Below are 13007 nucleotides of genomic sequence, written 5' to 3' on the forward strand. Positions count from 1 at the left end.
TGGAAGAAATAGTGGAATAGTATCATTAAAGAAAGGGTACCAAAGGGGGGATAAAATAAAATGTGATGACAAAAATTAAAATATTTTTAAAAATATTTTAAATAATTAAATTTAATTGTTGAATTGTCCCACAGCGAGTTGTCCCATGGCAAGTTGGCCATGGTGAGTTGGACGTGGTAGTGTTGTAGAAAATGATAGGCTTTAGACTTCCCAGGATACAGGAAAAGTTTATTTGGCAGCCAGGTTTAGAAAGTTAGCGAAATGGCTAACATTGCAAATTCAGAACAACCTTCAACATCAAAGCACGCGTTCTTATACATTCTCAAAAGCACTGCAACACGGAAATACTTAACTCATTTCTTATTGGTTATTTTGGGGGGAAAGTCTTATAAGTAGATGAGGGTCTTACTTCTCCTTTTGTTACAGGTATGGACTACGTGTCATTAACGAACTTTGTCTGAACCTTGTGGTTTCGACTTTTGACAAAGGGACGTTGGCTGTGGGGCTGGGGGATTCTGGGAGTTGAAGTCCACAGGACTTAAAGTTGCCAAGGTTGAGAAACACTGGGTTAGAGGCTGATGACATTTCCTTTAAGCAAACTTCTAACTGTCCCTTTTATGCCACATCTTCATTCTTATATTTTTAATCCATATTTTATTCTACTTTATTAGCTTGACCATGGCAAGTTGGCGGCAGCAATTTGGCTGAAGCGAGTTGTTCCATGATCCATTTCAGTTTTTCCCATTGGGCCCATTTTTCACCCACCCCCACAGGCTCTGGAAGCTTTCTTGAATCCTGGTGAGAGTGAAAACGGCCTTCCTTGGCCCTCCAGAAGGCCGAAAATTAGCTGGCCAGTGCACATATGCGCACTGGAGCGGAAGGCTCATGTGCCATCAGAAATGGCTCCGCGTACCACTTGTGCCACATGTGCCACAGGTTCACCATCACAGGTATAGACTAAGATATGAATTGGAACACAGTTGTGTTGAATTAGATCATTTTAACATGATCTCATCTTTTTTTGGCCTTGATATATATCTGAAAGCTCCTGTCATACAGAGAGGCATGCAAACATTTCTGCATATCTAGTCAAATTATATATTTCAGTGATTACCTAGTAAAAAAAAGATGGTGTAAATGCTACAAGATGTAACATAAAGCAAGGCATCTTTTCACAGATTCATGCTTGCTATTTATGAAATTGTTTATAGATTCAAAATAAGAATAGAATACGGTAGATGCAGAAGTTTACATATCCTGCCAATCAAAACTTTGTAACACCTCCTTTGGCAAAAATAACAGCTCCGAAATGTGCCAGCTAAAAGTCTTTCTGTCTCTAGAATTTTTGTTCCTACTCCTTCTTGCAAAACACTTGTAGCTGAGAAAAAATGTGATATATGCACTGCATATTTGATATCTGTCCACAGATTTAAATAATATTCAAGTCTGGAAACAGTGAAAGCCATTCCAAATCTTTAATCTTCCCTTCCTCTAAGACTGATTTGGAGGTATGTTTCTGATCATTGTCTTGCTGAAATATACAACCTCCTTTTTAGCTAAGAGTTGTATGAAAACATACAATTAGACAAAGGGTGCCAAAATTTTTTGCTTGCGCCTATAATTTGAAACAGAGTTGTTAAGGCACACAATGAACAGCTGGCTCTATATTTTTAGGGTTTTGTGCTGGGTTTTATGCTTTAATACTGGGAAAACATTTGCTAAAGAGCCTTAGAGATAAAATGGGGAAATACATAATTATATATAAAAAATATTTTATTTCTATAGATTACCTTTATTGTTCAAAGTCTCCCCAAAGGGATGAAAACAGATATTGATCTTGTCAGACATATGGAGGGCAGTGATTAATAATGCATAGTTTTGCTTGTGTATGTAGAAAGTACATCAATAAAGTAAATTGTATGAAACACTTGACCTTTTTCAGGATCAAGGGGAGAGCCAAATGAATAATTCAAACTTCATCTCAACCTGGAAGGTGTAAATTTGATGTACTCTACCATACTGAATAGATCCCAGCTTTGGTAGCTGTCATTCTAAAGTTGTTAATTAGGACATAATTTGCAAATATATCAGTAGAATTTTAAATCAGACTTTTAAACTAATGAATGTTGACTTTTTACATTTAACTGCTTTGCTTGATACTTAAATGTATCTCAGAGTTCATTGGCCCTATTTATGTATTCAGTCAAATTAAATGATGGTCAAAAGCAGTGATAAGAACATTCACACAATGTTCCATTCTCCTTCCCAACCCAGCCCCAATGTTTCTTGTCTTGAAAAAAAACATTCAGAAGTTGCAAACAATTATGTCATGCTTGCAATAGAGCAACTCTGTCACCTTGATATTTCCCAGCAACAATACACCCGACTGTCCTCTGCTCTGCAAAGAGATTTCAAAACAAGGTTCACTGATATCAATAAAACTATCCTTCTCAGCCACATTTAAAAATCAGCTTGGAAACTATTTTTAACAAACTACAGCAAACAAAACACTAGTGTATGTGTAATCTTCAGCTATGAAATACTTACAAAGAATTGGAAAGAATTAGACAGAAGCAAGGAGCTTTTGGTATTTGAGCAACCGAAAGCAAAGAATTAATTGAAAATTAAAAATCTGTCCTTCCATCCTTCCATCCATCTTTAAGATTAATTTGTGAGTTGACTGGGCTTTATTTTCAACTCTGCCACACAAAACCACTGTATGGTTGCAGATATGTTATTTGGAATTTAAAGAGGTTTCTTTTTAAAAAAAAATAGGATACATTTCTCTTTTGAAAAGTCAGTGACTCTGATAGAAATTGTCTCTTCTTTGCTTCTCTGGGCCCAGACTGAGTCAGTCAGTCTACAAAACAACTTCCCACAGAGAAATGTGACTCATCAAGAAAGAGAATGACATTTAAACCACTGCAGTCTAGAAGAAAATGTGGAAGAGAGGATGGTACAATTGGGAGATTTCAGAAACATTGAGGAAATGTATAGACAACATTGCCACCAAGCTTCTAAGATTTTTGAGATAAATCAAACTTTTAATATTTCACAAAATAACTGTGTATGAAAGGAGAAATTTGATAGAGAAAATTGATAGGCTACATGCTCACTGGCTTTTGTTCATATATGAGTAATTAAATTTTAGTTTCAAAAATCTGAAAGATATTACCATATCCATATGTAAGCATTTGCCTGCTGAGGGACAGAGCCAAACTATATTTGAAAATTTTGGAGTATACCCAGGATTTTCTTGCGTGTCCAGATGTTGCGTTATGGTTGTAAATATGCTTGGATGAACCTTCTTACATAATTACACACAATTGGAAATCTTGCCTAGTATAAGCAGAGAAATTTTGAGCTTACATGACAAAACTGACTTAATGAAATAATTGTTCAGTTAAAATAATATATTAATTAGCAGCAATTAATGTTGTAGGCAGTGTGATTGCTGCTTCTGCAATAACCGATACTCAAAAACATGCTGCTTCTGATCCCTCTGAAAGTAGCATTGTCTTTCTCTCCAGATGTGTGTCTAATCACCATTCAGTGCCATTCAATTTGCATAATGGTTATTTGTAGCATTTATTTCCATAGCTGACCTATCCACAAAGGGAATAAATATTGTTTTAAATATAAAATCCAGTCTTTTTTCTGTTCCACAACTGCACCTTATCAAAACTCACACTAAATTATTGAAGAAGGTAAAATATTTTTCTGTCCCAGTATTATGATTAATTATGTATATGATTTACTTGCTTCTCTGTATTAAATAAATATAACTCCCCCCCCCCAAAAAAAGTAGAATATTCCGAACTGGGTGGGATGGATAATGTCCTAAGTTGTTATACAAAAGCATTGTTTCTTCTGGTAGTGGCTTAGATGTTGATGCACAATATTACAAGTGTGTTGAATCATGAACTTTTGTGAAATCATTACTGTACAAGTAATTTTATATCTGCACCATTGTTTTTGTACCTTATCTGTCATCTGTATGTTTCTCCAGAATTTTATCCAATAATTAACCTTTTCTTTTTGGCATAAAACATGTTGCTTTCTATTGCAGTAGAGATCATATTTGGCAGGTTATGAAACTAATTAAATGGGTCTAACCATAATGGCTAGACAGGAAAATTAAAAAAAACATCCTAAAAGAACAATGGTAAATCACATCAGTACCTCTGCCAAGAAAGCTTTGTGGAGGAACCTTTCCCTCCCCACCATTGTACTGTTGTAGCGCTAAGAAGAAAAGGGGGGAGAGCCATAGTATATTTCACAGAAAATTCTTGATTTTTGAATTATATACCTAATTCAGAGACTTGTACTCAAAATCATCTATATCCTACACATACACATGCATATACAGATGGGGAAGGGGAGGCTAGAACTGAGAAGATACAGAAAATTGTTAAATGTTACATCTTGGGTAGTAAAATAATTTAGAGTAGAGAAAAAACAGCTATCCTTGGCAGTGACACATGTGAAAAAGAACTGGGTGAACACAAGCTAAACAAATGTGATGAAGATGAAACGTGTGTAGTTAGAAAAAAATATAAAAGTATGTTCAATGTAGTGGAAAAAGGGAATTAATGAATGTGGGAAAACAAGAGATCGGAATGAAGATTGAATGGATGCTGAATCATTGGGATTGAATGACAGACGTTGATGTGATTTAAAGTGTATACAGTAGATCAACGAGGTTCATATTTTAAAATAAAGGAAGGAAGAGAAAGTGAATTGGGTAAAACATTAAAAACAAATGAAGAGCAGTGATGGCTAGCCTTTTTGTAAAGGCATGCCAAAATTGTGCCCATACCTGCAACTCAATGCGCCCTGTCCACCTGTGCATACGTGCATGATCCCCACCCTACACATGCGCATGCATAAGGCGGGGATCCTAGCAGCCTACTCCCTTCCCCACAGCCCTGCCATGCTTAGCTGCCTTCCACACAGCCTTACCGGCAGTCCCTCATGCCTGCTTGACTTCCAAGGTCAGCATCCAGCCCAGCCAATGGGTGGGTGGGCAGCCTTGGTGGAGAAGCATCCCCTGCTCTGGGGCGGAGAGGAGCAGTGGCAGTGGTGGTGGTGTTCTGGGAGGGCAGGCGCCAGGCGGATGTCCAAGGGGCTGCTGCACATGCCACTGCCTGCCCTCCCAGAGCATCGCTGCCGGATACAGTGAGGAGAGTTCCAGTTCTCCTGTGCTGCACAGGACTTTCCTTGCACAGAAGAGCTGGAGCTCTCCTCCCTGCATCCAGCGACAGCAGCTGCTGCTGCTTCCCATTCCCCTCCTTCCTGAGCCAACACGAAGGGGACCGCAGCACTGAGGAGTTTCCTGCACAGTGGGGCTCTCCGGCACTGCACAGCCACAGTTTGGGAATAGTATATTTAATAGTATTTTATCATCTCTCATGCATTGTACTTTTAGGCAATTAACAAAGTTGAAAGTATATTTTAAAACAATTCTAAAGTTCACACAATAATAGCTAAAATTCCAGGGTAGATACATAGGGTTTCTTTGCATATTCCTAAAGTGTAGAGAGATAAGTGGGTGCTTTATTTTTGAAAGTGTTTATGTGTCCATGTTGTATTTTGTAGTCATATGTTTGTCATATATACATTGTAATTGTATTTATGCTGTTTTTATTGTTTTGGGTGAGCCACCTAGTTATTTTTTAAGGTGAGCATCCATGCAGATTTTTAAACAAATAAATAAATTGCAAACTAAGGATTATTACTATAACCTAAACAGTACTTTTTTCTGGTTGATATCAAATAAACGTCTCAAGATGTGGTAATGCCGAGAGGCTCTCCAGCTGAGATTCAAAATAATCAGGCAGATATTAGTAGAATAAGGCAGTCCCTTGTATATCATGATCTCAATTATTCAAAAGCCAAATCTTAAACCTCACAGGGTGCAGTTGGTTCAACAATAGTGTTACACGGCAGGGATGAAATGCACTCTCTAAAAAGGCAACATTGCTATTACATTTTGTACTCTCTGTACCTTCTGGATCACATGAAAGGACAACTCCAAATAAAGCACTTTCCGATAATTAAGATGTTCAGTGTCCTGAGATGTCTGTAGCTGGAACACCAATGAAAGCTAAAACACAGTAGAAAAGTATTCTGTATTCAGTCTAAAATAGCATCCAGGCACTAATTGTAATGGAATGACTTTGGGGAATCAGGAAAAGAGAAGCTGCCTAGGAAACAATCAGGCGAGAAGGGGAGATGCCCCCAAGGAATGAACAGGGAAAGAAACTTAGGAAGTGACCCCTCCTAATGGATCCAGCTATTCAAAATGGTGACAGAAAGTTTGTGCTATCAGACTTGCTACATTTTGTTAATATAGCCTTAGAATAAAATAGAATTAATCTACTCATGTTTCCTGTGTGGTTTAACTAGCAGGGTTGACACTAATCTAGGACCTGCGTAACTTTCCCTATGTACATTGAATGGAGACATATAATTATGAGTGTTTTCCCCGTGTTTTGTGTTTTCTGTCAGATTTGTTTTTAATTACCTTATATAAACCTACATAACATTTTGACTCTATTTATGGCGACACATAGCTTTTTTTTGTTTTAAAACAAAACTCATTTGTTTTAAATGTCCAGTGTTTGGAGAAAAAAGGAAGTGTTATAATTTCAGAAAAACACTTTTGAAAGATAATGGCTAAAGGTGTTGCAAGTATTCACTACTCCTTTTTATGTCTCCTTTTGATAACTGCTTTTTGTTTGTTGAGGAGTGTTGTGTTAACAATTGTGTAAGAATCTACTAAAAATGTCACAAAGTAATCACAAATAGTTGAATGAATATATATATATATATATATATATATATATATATATATATGTATGTATGTATGTATGTATGTATGTATGTATGTATGTATGTATGTATGTATGTATGTATGCATGCATGCATGCATGCATGCATGCATGCATGCTAATTTTGGAGTTAATACTTAGTTTACATTCCCAGACTGATAAAAATCAATTCTTGGTTTGTATTTAATCTTGGCTTTAATTACTAGGAAGGGCACTTCAGCACTTCTGGTACAATAGTTGGCAAAACATTAACTACTGAATTGCTGCATACAATGAGTCTGAAAGAGCTTTATATGTCTAGAACATTTTGACATTTTAATTGTCCTGTTCTGTCCCAGAATGCTGAAAGTGCAGTGTGTACCATGTACCATGTCATATCCTCCTCCCAATAATGAAATGTTTTCCCTTGATTTTTGTTTTTAAGCATAATAAAGCTCTGTATAGATCTTAAGGATTTGCATGTAGATAAAAATGTTTGAACATTTAACCTAATAACCATAAAGACATTAAGTGGTTACATTCAATTTGCACACCCAAGAGATACAGTGTTTGATGTGAGAATTACCCAAGCCAGTTACCCATACGTTCTTTCAAAATCAGCAATCAATAGCAGAATTGTACTCCCTTTCTTTAAAAGCTTTAAAAACTTTTCTTTTGGGGGGGAGGGGCGAGGGCTTAAAAACAAGTATTTAAAAAATATGGTTCAAATATTGAATAGTTTTGTCTCTGATACTCTTGCATTTGTTTTAGAGATATGTTTATTATCTGAGATGTCAGAAAGAAAGTGTCATTTCTGTTTACTTCAGCATCTCAGTGGAAAGTCACACTGCACTGAAAAGGTTCTTTTCAAGTTGAATTGCATTTTAGTTTCTTTTCCTAAATGGGAACAAATATAACATTTAAAGGTCAGGCATATCTCAGTTCAGCTGCAGAAAATATTGTATTTTAAGTCTTCAAGGGATTTCTATCTATGTTGAAATTCCTGGTAACTTGTATGGGTCCGTCCCCCCCATCCAATTTAAAACCTTATAAGTGTATTTCTCCAAGAAATAGACCATATTTTAATTTTATTTTGTATATAATACACTATTTTTATAAATAACTCAAGGCAGTGAACATACCTAATATTTATTAGCTTATTTTCCCTACTTTCCCTGCCTAGATTTCTTCTGCTATGATCAGTTCATGCATATATGCATTTATTTAAAAGTGATATTTCTACTTTAAAAGTGATATTGCCCATTTATATTTATTTATTAATGAAGATAAGAAATGAAAATGTTGATGTTATGTTTCTGTTTCATTTTCAGCTGAACCTCTACCTTTAATGGATCTGTGTCGAAGATCAATTCGTTTTGCTTTGGGACGAGAACGCCTGCATGATATAGAAAGTCTACCTTTGCCTCAGTCTTTGAAAAATTATTTACAATATCAGTAATATGATTCTAGAGCTCTAAATGGTAGAAATTGTTTACATCAGAATATAAATCTTCATGGTGGATATTTTGAGTGTTATTTAATTATTTTTTACATTTTTTAAAAATAAACCATAGCAGAGGATTATGGAGACTACTAAGAAATGTGAAAATGTTGAATTGATTTAGTTCTTTCAGTAGAATAATTGTTGCCTATACTGTTACACAGCCTCATTATGCAGAATCCAAAGCTTGTTTTCACAGGTAAGAGCCAAATGCGATATGGGTGTTAGGTTAGACCTGATGTTGGATGTGTGCCCGATGTGCAAGTGATGCAAATACAACTCCCCAAACCAGTGTTCATGAAAGAAGAATATTCTTTTATATAGGTCAGAGTATCAGCATGTGAAAGAAATAATCCCTGATTGATGGTTTTCAAAATTCTTAACATGCCAAATAATTAGGTTCTTACAATATCAATTATAATGCAAAATTCCTTACTCATGCAATCTGTTTATTCTCATTTTGGAAGGAAAATGTTTCAGGGAACACATCGCATCTAGTGTGCACCATAGGAAGACAATAGGGATCTTTGTGCACATGGAACATAGAAGCCTCATTGGTACTTCAAGATTGTGGCCTCTTACATCTAGGTGCTCAGATTTTTCAGAAAATAATTTTCTTGGTATAATATACCATCTGCCATATTTTAACTTACAGTACTTTATTGTACAAGATAGTCGATCTTGTTTTCCAAAACAACTCAGCTCAATCTACAAATTAATTAAGTTAGTTGACTTTCTTAAATTGTTTTTGCTTTTAATTCTTCAGTAGAATGAAATTTGGTCAAATTAGTCTTTTCCAGCTTAACCAGCTTTGGTTCCAGTATTCTGGCTCTGACATATTAATTTGTCAAATATCATGCTGCCTTTTTATTCGTGACCACATTATTATTATTATTATTTACTTTTTTAGTTCCAAATACCAGGCTTCCTGTAATGTGCCTATGGCATAAGAGGGCTTGAATTAATCCACTCCATGAACACATTGAGAAATTCCAGAGCTCAAAAGTTAGCCAAGCCCTCTGCCAGAATTGTGTGCCAGCTTCCCATGTGAATATCCAAGGCTCTGATGAGTGTTCCACATGTTCAAATGACCCTGGGCTTTTACTCATACATTTGTGCATATATTTATGTGAATACCTCATTCTCTGAAATTGTTATCTCTTTCTAACCAAGCCAAATTGGCAAAACACATGTTACCATGGCATTGCAGACAAGTACATAAAGGGCAGGATATACACTGCAACATATTTTATTGTTTGCCCTTCCCCTCTGCACTCTACCAGACATCCCTCTCAGACAGGCAACACATGGTTCCAGAAACAGGAAAACATAGCCTATAAATGTCTTATTTTAAAACTTGCAAGGGACAATAATATGTAACTTTATACAGTTTTGTTTATCTTGTCACACATTGAGTATTACATTTTGAATTTCTCTCTCCAGAATAGAGTGGATTTTTTTTTTGTTCTTACATCTTTTTCTCCTTTGCTTAGAATGTGTCTTCATTTGTCAGGGTCAACTCATTTTTAAGGGAACTGCTTTTGTTTGTAATTTTTTTCTGCTCCATTCACATTTCTTTGCCTGATCATGATCTAGTTTTTAACTGGAAGTTGTTGTAATGGCAGGATATCAAATGTTGATTGAACTGCCTTCAGCATATTTTAATGTGAATTCACCGAAGAATGAAGATATTTCTAATAAACTCTACTGTCCAAATGACTACTTGTGTATTATGTTTCCTTCTTTCCTACTTGCATGCATATTATAATAAACCACTTAGCAATTCATTTTTTCTCTACCTGACCATTTTTTGTTACAATATCTTTCATACCAATGCTTTCCCGTGGGAGAGAAATGAATAGAACTAGAAAAAAAGCTGATTTACAGAAAGAAAATAGATTACAAAACATCTATGACATAAAGTCCTCTGCTTCAGTTTTAAAATGTATTTATTAGTAACGTCTGTCTACTCCCTTTGTTCAGTTTTGGCTTCATCCTGTTTTCATTGGCAGAGTTCTCTGTGTCAACCACCCACTTCTAGTACCCTTCATGATACAGGTTGCACTACATTAGAAGAATAGAGTTCATTGACAGTTGAAGCTGTATGATTTTACTTTCCACTGCTTATAACATTTGCATTCTTTCTCAAGCGCAAATTTTATTTTCATGTCAGCTTGCCAATTTAAAAAAGATGTTCAAACCTTATGTTCATCTTTTTTTCACACGGACAGGAAAGCTTGAAGTGTTTTACTTACATTTTTTCTGTTTTCTTATACTAAAGGAAACAATTGTTATACAGTTCTGGATATTTTTTGATCTGAGAATTGAATTGCAGAAATTAAGACGTTAAAAGTTATGTGAAAAGTGTGAATGAAATGAAGCAGATTTATTTCTCCAATATCCTAATTGATGCTACCATTCACCGATGTTTTTTGAATGTCAGGTTTTGTTTGCTGTACTGCAATCTTCTTTTAGAAGAGGGAGCTTTTTTTTAATCTTGTCACAGAACAAACTTTTCTTCCAGCTAATAGTAATAGAGTAACATGACCCGGGGTTATTCTAATTCTTACAGTTCTACATTTAGCAAAACAATTCATTATGTTTCAATTTTTTTATTTCAGTTGCATCTAGCTCTCTGTTGATAAAAATTATAAAAAGATTATACAATATGAATATTTCCAATCTTATTTATAACTTGGAATGAATGTTGCTGATAACCACAATTTTTTTGTTAAATTTCTTGGCCACCTATCTTGCTTCAGGTTCTAGACAGCTTAAACTAATAAAATGAAAGAAATGAAAGGGTAAACAGAACAAAAGTAAAATAATATAATCATAAAATAAACAATTAAAAAAATAAGAATACATCAATAGAAGGTAAAGGTTCCCCTTGCTAGTCATTCTTGACTCTAGGGACAGTGCTCATCTCCATTTCAAAGCTGAAGAGCCAGCACTGTCCAAAGACATCTCCGTGATCATGTGGCCAGCATGACTAAATGCCAAAGGCGCACAAAATGCTGTTACCTTCTCACCAAAGATGGTTCCTATTTTTCTACTTGTGTTTTTATATGCTTTCAAACTGCTAGGTTGGCAGAAGCTAGGACAAGTAACGGGAGCTCACTCTGTTACACAGCACTAGGGATTTGAACTGCTGACCTATCTGATCGACAAGCTCAGTATCTTAACCACTGAGCCACCTATAATACGATAACCAAAACGATGGATGCATGGAAAGCAGAAAGCAAGAAAGTGACATCTTCCTTCAATCCTCCATTATGAAACTCCTCCATTCTGCCCCTAGACTAACCAGCAGAGCCAGGTCTTCAGATGCTTGTGGGAAGATAGGAAGATGAATAAATGAATAAAAGTGAATAAAGGACCATGGGAGAAGCAAGGGGGATGGGAAGTTGAATTTATCTTATGCTTTCACACATGAAATGTTAGAACTGCTTTTCCACTTCTGCATGCACATGGCTTTTTAGTAAAGTATACTCTTGGAAGAAAAAAATGTCTCAGGAATTTCTTTTGCTGACTAGCATATTGGGACAGTTGACACTTGCCATATTTTTTGGAGTATAAGACGTTCTGAAGTATAAGACACACCTAGCTTTTGGAGAGGAAAACATCTACCTCTGCCTTCCAGCAATTTGCCTCCTTGCAGCAAACAGCCTGTTTCAGTTTCAGTTTAGCCTGATTAGCACGAGGAGGAAAAATCTGCCTCTGCCTTCCAGCAATTTGCCTCCTTGAAGCAAACAGCATGTTTCAGTTTCAATTTCAGCACAGCCTCATTAGCACAAACAGCTGATTGTTGGTTGGATCGGCCTCCTGATGATCAGCTGTTTCAGGCTGCAGAGATTGCCATAGTCTATTGCCACCTTCTCACGGCCCATTTTCCACCTCTGCGCACCACATTTTCCATTCATTCCGGGCAGCGGGAATTGGAATGGGCATAAAATGGGGTGAAAGAAGGCCAAAAATGGGGCGTACAGAGGCAGCAATAGGCAGTGGTAATCCTTGCAGCCTGAAACAGCTGATGGTCAGGAAGCCAATCCAACTGACAATCAGCTGCTTGTGCTAACCAGGTTGTGCTGAAGCTGAAACAGGCTGTTTGCTGCAAGGGAGACAAATTGCTGGGAGGCAGACGTCAAAGGGTAGGGACCAGCGGGTGGGTAGAACTACATTTGGTGTATAAGTTGCATCCAATTTTTCATCCTCTTTTTTTGGGGGGGGGGCAAGTGCATCTTATACTCTGAAAAAATCAACAAAAGTATACCAAGTACTCAGGAAATGCACAGTATCATATCATGTATAGTAAGGTCTGTTATCCCAAGTAGTATATGTATATACTTTTAAATGGCAAAAGCTTGGTTGGTTCTTTCTATTATTTACATGCATGAAATTGTTTGAAATGCATAAAGGTAAAAAAAAAATAGTTCAGATGAGTTGAAGATATTTTTGTGCATGGGGATTAGCAAGAAAACATTTTCTTGTCCTGCTTTCATGAAAAAAAAAACAAGATTAAACAGATAATGCAGAGAAAACAGCCAGAAAAAAAGGCTGTTAGAATGAATGAATGTACTTCTTTGTGTGGAACATGCTTCCAATCATAGCCAACCTATAATGTTTAATAAAAGCAAAACTCAACAATAATGATACAATTAAAATAAAAAGGTTATAATTTTACATGCATAAGT

The 13007-nt window shown here is 36.1% G+C and overlaps 1 protein-coding gene across 3 annotated transcripts in view; it reads left to right on the forward strand.

Annotated features, from left to right (window-relative positions):
* SPSB4 (splA/ryanodine receptor domain and SOCS box containing 4) overlaps positions 1 to 10033 on the forward strand; it is a 163255-nt gene extending 153222 nt beyond the window's left edge. For all 3 annotated transcript variants that reach the window (XM_014076447.2, XM_087725499.1, XM_014076446.2), the window contains one exon: positions 8144 to 10033. In XM_014076447.2, the coding sequence (XP_013931922.1) occupies positions 8144 to 8271 (128 nt within the window). In that variant the 3' untranslated portion in view covers positions 8272 to 10033. The remainder of the gene's footprint in view (positions 1 to 8143) is intronic.
* Positions 10034 to 13007: the final 2974 nt, after the last annotated feature.

This window comes from Thamnophis sirtalis, unplaced genomic scaffold, assembly GCF_051295495.1.
Source record: "Thamnophis sirtalis isolate CommonGarterSnake01/CBP01778 unplaced genomic scaffold, rThaSir2_p1.2 scaffold_11, whole genome shotgun sequence".
NCBI lineage: Eukaryota > Metazoa > Chordata > Lepidosauria > Squamata > Natricidae > Thamnophis > Thamnophis sirtalis.